The sequence below is a fragment of the Gadus chalcogrammus genome, chromosome 4 (assembly GCF_026213295.1).
Source record: "Gadus chalcogrammus isolate NIFS_2021 chromosome 4, NIFS_Gcha_1.0, whole genome shotgun sequence".
In the NCBI taxonomy this organism is placed as follows: Eukaryota; Metazoa; Chordata; class Actinopteri; order Gadiformes; family Gadidae; genus Gadus; species Gadus chalcogrammus.
In genome coordinates, this window is record NC_079415.1 from 29,628,450 (window position 1) to 29,635,664 (window position 7,215).

General features: G+C 42.0%; 1 protein-coding gene across 1 annotated transcript; it reads right to left on the reverse strand.

Annotated features, from left to right (window-relative positions):
* Window positions 1–1,750: 1,750 nt before the first annotated feature.
* LOC130380983 (uncharacterized) lies at window positions 1,751–6,818 on the reverse strand. Its single transcript, XM_056588403.1, has 6 exons — window positions 6,643–6,818; window positions 5,954–5,999; window positions 4,993–5,301; window positions 2,646–2,906; window positions 1,883–1,957; window positions 1,751–1,767 (listed from the first exon to the last, which is right to left on the reverse strand). The coding sequence occupies exons 1-6, from the start codon at window positions 6,661–6,663 to the stop codon at window positions 1,751–1,753; spliced, it is 729 nt and encodes a 242-aa protein (XP_056444378.1). The 5' UTR covers window positions 6,664–6,818.
* Window positions 6,819–7,215: the final 397 nt, after the last annotated feature.

Sequence of the window (7,215 nt, forward strand, 5' to 3'; positions counted from 1 at the left end):
GGTATGATAGTAAAACTATTTATTAAAGAAGGCAATCGAATCATGTGATGAAAATATTTAATCCAGGGTCGGTTCAAAAAGCACCTGTGCGTGTCATTCATTCATCCTAATGGTTTTTCTCTCTGGTTACTAGGAAACTAGTAATAGATCCGTCCATCATACATCTGAATTAGACACCCTCACCTGGGATATCAATAAATGATTGTTTTGAAACGGCTTATATTGGCAATTTGAACTTGATGCGTAGAGTGGCCTAGTTAGGGGGCCTGTGTCCACATAGCATGTTTTAGACCTGAAAAAGGCGCTTTCGCCAGATGGATTTAGAAAAGCATTATCAATGAGGTATATTAACTCAGGCCTAGCCCCAATTAGCAAGTCTCGTCTTGTTTAGTGATCTTATTTATGTATGGACGGCCCATTTGGGTCGTGGGTGGGTTCTGTGCCAGCTACCTATAGATCCACTCGGCCCTCAGCCTGGTTTGAGTGGCTACAGCTTGTTTGTGCGTGTTGCCATGGTTTTTGGCTCGCTATTACAGCGCAGTATGTGAGCTATGGTTTGTGATGGGCTTTTTTCCCGATGGATAGCAAGAAACATGCTCTATTACGGAGAGAAAAAATATTTAAACAATAGTATAGTTAGTAGTTGAATTGCTTTCTTTACTGTTCTTGATTGTTTCGAATGTCATGACCCCAGAGACTCACCGGGCGGCTGAGGCACGAAAATCTCACGTTCTGGAAACAAACATGGAAGGGCATAAATAACATCATAAGTGGATTACTGTTAGAAGGCTTACGGCCGGGTCACCTCTGCTGTGCCCTCTTTAATGAAAGAATACATTTATGCAGAAAAATATTACATTTTGGCAACGGTACAACGATATTTCAACAATACTTACCTTTTGTCTACAGTTTATAATCAGTCATCTTTCAAGCATTTCATTTTTTTCTTGGTAACCAGGCTGATGCTGTACAGTTGGGGGTGCTCTAGTCTATCTATCACATACTCTAGGCCTACATATGCTGAATCATAAAAAAAGACCATTCGGAATTTTACTTTGAAACACCACTGCAGAATGAGGTAATTTAAAGTAAATGCAAGTCACAAATGATCTTCCATAGCTCAGATAAGTATATGGGGGGGCTTTCTTCAGAAAATCATTCTGGAGGATTAACATAGAAAGTGGATTGCTCGGACCTGGATCAGGAATAAAGGCTAGGTCAACATTGGGGACACTAGTATTCCAGTTTGTGAAACCTGGTGGTCAAATATTTTAAGTCTATCCATTGAACAGCCAATGCCGTCCCTCCATGTAGTTATTCTATATTTGCTATGTTTTCATCAGTATGTTTATATATATATTGTAGCGGGCCTGTGGGTGTGGGGTTTTCACGCCACCAAGTTGAATAGATAAAATGACACAACACAGAGAGCAGTTCCAATGCAGAATGGTTTATTTACCAAGTAAACCAAACCAGGGTGGGAAAAGGGTCATCCACCTCTTCTAGGATACAGTCCAACACTTTCAACCTATCTCTTTCCCTTTTAGGCCGCACCACACTTCTAGCCTGACAGGCACAATCTGCCTGTCCTTTGCTAGCCCTAGCCTTCCTCGCCTCCCGTGTCTCTTTACTCGCCCTCTTGAGCCCAAGCACCCCTGCTTAACGATCCCCAGGCTTGCCTCGTTAAAGGGAGGAAGTCCATGTAAGGCTTTGGGGTGGAGCCAGCAGGTTGCTAGACCTACCACTCCCCTCACTCCTCCCTGCAGTCTGCCACAATATACATATACGTACGATATAGATCTAGGATATATCTATAAATTGAATGAGACCCAGAGCTAGTGAGAGTAAAAAGAGAGAAAACGGTGATTGAATGGATACTTACAACACTTCACCATTACTGCAATTGGAGCAAAAATGCATAATATGGCAATAATTATTCCGATAATCATCCCAACATCTGCAAGGAGAGGAAATGGAAATAAACATAAAAGGTACCATCATGGCATCAGCTTGCTAACACACACAATGTTAATAATTTGTCTCAACCTGAGGGGTATGAAACAACACACGCAGATGGATGATTTCGCTGGTTCCTAACCGACTGTCCCAACTGACCGTCCCAATTGGCAAATTAAAATGGATCAATAAAATCAAGACAGAGGTTGGCATTCATAGTCAGGTAGAGGAAGGCTAATATAATCAAGACTTCTCAAGTTAGAGCCAAAGGGGACAGGAGAATACCCAATGAGAATGTTAAGGCTATGATTTGGCTCTCATTTTGTATTATACTGAGAGTTTGGATGTTTGAGGTGAACAGGCTAGGGTTCGGCCTAACAGAGAAAAAGAAACCGCCTGTTTAAGTAACCTACTGGAAAAGTGATAATGTTTGCTAGACATTGCGTACACAATGCCAACAGTATTAAGAAACAAATTCACAAAACCTATCCGATCCGATCCTATCCTATTTTTTGCAAAGGTCAAGGTGCGCAGATGCCACAGTCTGACACGTGTGTGTGGATTTGTTATCCAATTCTACATTTCAAAATACAAATTGAGAGCAAACTTACAACTTCCCAAATACTATTCTACAAATTAAAGCCTTTGCAACAAAATGACCTTCATACGACCCTTCAGCGGTGACATACCTGGTACTGGTTTATAGAGTGGATTTTCCATGGGCAGGCTGGTGTTGCTGGTCCTCACACGGGTCTTCAGCCTGCAGAAGAACTTCTCAGGGGTATCAGAACTGCTGATATTCTTCAGCGCGTCACCCTCGGTCCACTCTCCTTCGTCTTTCTTCCATTCGTAGGAGACCGGTCCCAGATCCTGGGTGTCCGCGGTACACCTCAGAGCACAACTGACGTTACACAGTGGCTGGGTCTTTATACTGGGCGTCGGAGGGCGCTCTGGTCAGGTGAAAAGAACACAAGAACAGAGATGAGGTCTTCCATCTGCTGTGTATCTAGACCCCCCAGACAATTTAAAAACAAAATATTTTTTAACAACTTTCACGGCTCACTACATTTCCCGCTAGCAGCATTTGTGCCCCAACTTTTTCATTTAAATTCAAAAAAGAAAATGTATTGCGTAGGTGATCATTTTCTTGCCAGTGCTTAAATATGTCTGTCTGTCTGCAGTATAGAGCCCTGTCATTTTAATATATTAGCCTTAGCCTATATGCGAACCGATGGTAAAGGTTAGGTTAACTTTCGTCTGAATATCCCGGCACTGCCAATTCAATCCTGCCGTAAGATATGGGCCTATTTGTTTTATTACCCTAATGCCCAAGGCCATTCGTTTTACCAATTTCTTTAGGCTACTTCATGTTTCCTTAAAGTGTTAGTCCGGCGAAAATCCAACCCAGGGTCTATTTCCGTATGAAAACAGGTAAAATAAGCCGTTGAGAATTTTTTTTGAGACAAATGGCTAATAGTGCTTTGGCTTGGGGCGGCGAACGCTTCCAAATCAGCATTTCTTAACCACTAATATTGCTCAGAATAGCATCAAATCTCTGAAGTAGAATGACTAGGGTCCCGACGCATAAAACAAAGAGCCAACAGCGTAGTTAGCGAACTAAGAGTTTAATAAACCATTCTTTTTTACAGGTCTGTGCATTACCGGTAGGTCCGTGTTTACAGGAAGGCCATACAAGTCGATTACCGATGCAACGGAGTTCCCTTCAAGGAGGAAAGTTTTGGAATTTATAATTAATATAGTTTACATGGTTCTGGGAACCATCACCTTATCGTGGTGGAGAGGTTTGTGTGCCCCCATGAACCTGAGGGCTGTTCTGTCTGGAGCATAGTGCTCCTGGTAGGGTCTCCCAAGGCAAAGTGGTCTTAGGTGAGGGGTCCGACCAAGAATGGTTCATAGTACTTTAACAGCAAGTACAGTTTAACTGTGAGGAGTTGTGCCCCACAGCCTTATATTATGCACATTGTAAAGTTCACTATGGAGATTCCAATCATCGCAAACCCAATCCTTCCAGTGGTGGTAGTCCGCAGAAATCTCCTGGTAGCTGGAGGAGCTAGAGTCAGAGTTAGAAACCTACCATTGTTCTGTCAATTCTGATGTGAGGTACTCAAACTGCACGCAAAGGATAGCCTTATCCCCTATTTCTTCATGTTTGACTTTCATAAAAAAGAGTTTGTTTAATAAAAGCGTAAAAATAAACACAATAGATCTAATGCCTGTAGAAAACTCGAGTGAAACAAATTGAAATTGTCAGCCTGACATGTGTTCGCCCTCTGCCTAGTTCCAGAGGTCAAATCTGAAATGAATCCAGGTCTGAAAATCAACTTTATGTTTTCCACGTGAGGGCGCACTTGACGCCAGACGTACTTGACGCACACGCGGGAACACAAGCGGGAACACAAGCAAAGCAGTGCCGTGTTCCAATACCCGTACTTCCATGAGTATACTTAAAGGAAGTATATTATCCGCACTGGCTACTACGTTAATTTTTCAAATGTGAGTGCTGTTCCAAATCGAGTACTCCGTGGTGCACTAACCGGAAATTACGATCACGACTGCCGCCGTGGCTCCTCCCCCGCAATAAACATCCCGCTTTGAACGGTGAACTATTTACGCCTAGCAGCTATAAAAAGCTATAAAAACTATAAAAACTACAAAATGACTCTATTAATGCAGGCTATGTGGAAAATGCGCCGACTTTGGCTTTGCCTGGCTCCGCCTCTTCTGCTACGTAGCTAAGAAGGCTGCCGTTCAGTTCAGTACGGGGAGTGTCCTTCGATCCACACTTCACGATTAGCCCGTTTTGAGTACGGCATCCGGGTCCTTGAAGTATAATAGAAACACTGGAAAAAGTTACATGCTTTACATAAAATATACAATACCTACATTTAAGAGTTGATCTGCCCACATTTATGCATTTCAAAACAAACTGATTGGAGCGGTTGAATGTAATAGGTATGATCTATTTTTGTTACCGATGTTCTTGTTGAGAGTGGGAATGAGTGAACGGCGGCCTACCAATTAGGATGAGTCTTGTTGTAGTGTCTTCAGTAATTCCACGGCCGACCCCATGGTCTATGACGCATTTGTATGTCCCTTCGTCTGAGACGGTTAGATTCCAAAAGGTTACCGTTTTATCCACATGGTTCAAGTAGGTGTCAGGTCGACTGGGCTCAGTGAGGTTCTTCGTCTTATGATATCCAATTATAAAATCAGTAAAACCTGGGCCTCCTTGAAAGTAAATAGAATTGATGTTCTCCATAGTTGAGTTGCATTGAAATACGGCCGTCCCTCCGACCTCTCCATAAAGAGTAAGGCCAGTACAACCTGAAAGAGAAAGGTTGTAACTTATATAGAGAGAGAGAACGTCAAGTCTGAAACTAATGATCCAAACTGTATCTCCCAATAGCCTCCACATCACGTTACTGCAACACGCAGACAGAACACCACACCCACGTAACCACGTGTTACCAAACAACTATCCCTAGTATGTGTATATTTTGCTGCTCATTTGGCAACGCTTGCTGGAGTCAGAGTTGTTTACATATATTGTCTTGCTTGTTAGTTTTTGCCATGAAAATCCACGCAGACTTTGAGATGGACCTTGGCCAACCTTTGTAAGGGTATGACCGGTATGCTATGTTATGTTGTGTCATCTTTGGTATGAAGGTATGAAAGATTTCCTGATGTCTTTTACCTGCACCTCTACTAATCTTGATGTGTCTGCAATAATGCAGAATGAGGAACTACAGGCTGAAGGGTGTGGTAAATGTTGCCCTCGGACAATGCATTAGATGTGCCCACATCAAACCTATCGGTATGGTTACATACAAAGTCGATAAGGCTATTAATATTTGGAGTAATCTTACCAGAATTTGCAAATATTCTGGCAATTCTGATTCAATTCTGATGTTAGGTTATTAGAGTAACAGCTGAAGTTATTACAGTTAGAACTCTTACAACTGAAATATTTTCTTACCTTTGACAAAGAAGAGAAATCCCAGCAATAAAAATATCATCTCCATCTGGGAACAACATATACATTACAAAAGTTAAACTTAATTCTAAAACATGCAATCACATGTCTTCAGGTAAATCAAATTTCAAAAACAGGTTTTGAAACACATTTGGCCATATAGCTTCTACATTGCCATTCTGCTCGTCATTTGATGTTCTCCATAGTCTAGGGTTAATGTTTTGATAGTTATGGTAACTCACACACACACATTGTGTGGTTGTGTGCACAAACGTGAGATTCAATTATCAATGAGGAAGTGTTTTCCCCGCCTCTTTTACTTTGCTGAGCGCTTCCCGCTCAATCATGTATTATGCCGGAGCTCCCTGGACTCCGAGCAGAAAAGGTTCCTGACACCATTTGCGTTATTTTTCATTCTCCAATCAGATGAATTGAGGAGGCCAGAAGGCCTGGGCTGGACCCCCACGGTCCCCTTGTGTTCCATCATGGTGCTCGCATGGGGCACTATGCCTACCTAGCCTAGCTAAAGGTTGGCGACCAACTCTAACCTGAAACTCCCTGTGTGTAAAGCAGAAAGTGTGAACTGTATGAAATGAGGATCTTACACTTAACACCTGAATATAAAGCAAAGAAATGGTGGAATAAACCCACCCAGGAGAGGATGTATCACGACAAAGTATTCTTCGACTTACCGTTTCGATGAGTCCGGACATGAATGATGAAACACTTCCTGAAACAGTTCTTTATGTTCTTTGCCGAAGAGAAGGATGCTGGCTTTCCTTCTCATGTGGGTGGTGGCTTCTTCTCATGTGGGCTGGGTGACAGAGTACTACCAAGTCTTGTTGTCATTGTTGCATCCTCAGCCGTGCGTGCGTGCGTGCATGTGTGTGAGAGAGATAGAGATAGAGATCTACGTTAGAAAGATGATACCTCAAATTATCATTTGAATATCCACCTATTTTAACTTCCACATCACAGGAGTATATTGGGTTATTGTTCAGCAAAAGATCCAACTCCAAACTATAGGCTTCATGTTCAGGAAATATTTTTTTTTTTCCCTTCACCTCACTGATTATAAATGTATCAATATTGGTGAAATCATCTTCAGAAGAAAAAAAGTACTTTGATACATCATTAACCAAATAATTATAATCAATTACAATTTTGTTGCGAGAACTCTAGCTGCTGCTATGGATACTGACTGCCAGCTTGACGGATAGACGTGCCTGTGTTTACCTGTTCATGTGTTTTCACCTGTCATAAGC

Excerpts from the sequence above, each read along its gene's own strand:
- LOC130380983 (XM_056588403.1), bottom strand. The coding sequence starts at position 6,663 with ATGTCCGGACTCATCGAAACG. Across the intron at positions 6,000-6,642 it reads TGTCCGGACTCATCGAAACG|ATGGAGATGATATTTTTATT; the intron begins GTAAGTCGAAGA and ends TGTTGTTCCCAG. Across the intron at positions 2,907-4,992 it reads AACAAGACTCATCCTAATTG|AGCGCCCTCCGACGCCCAGT; the intron begins GTAGGCCGCCGT and ends TCACCTGACCAG.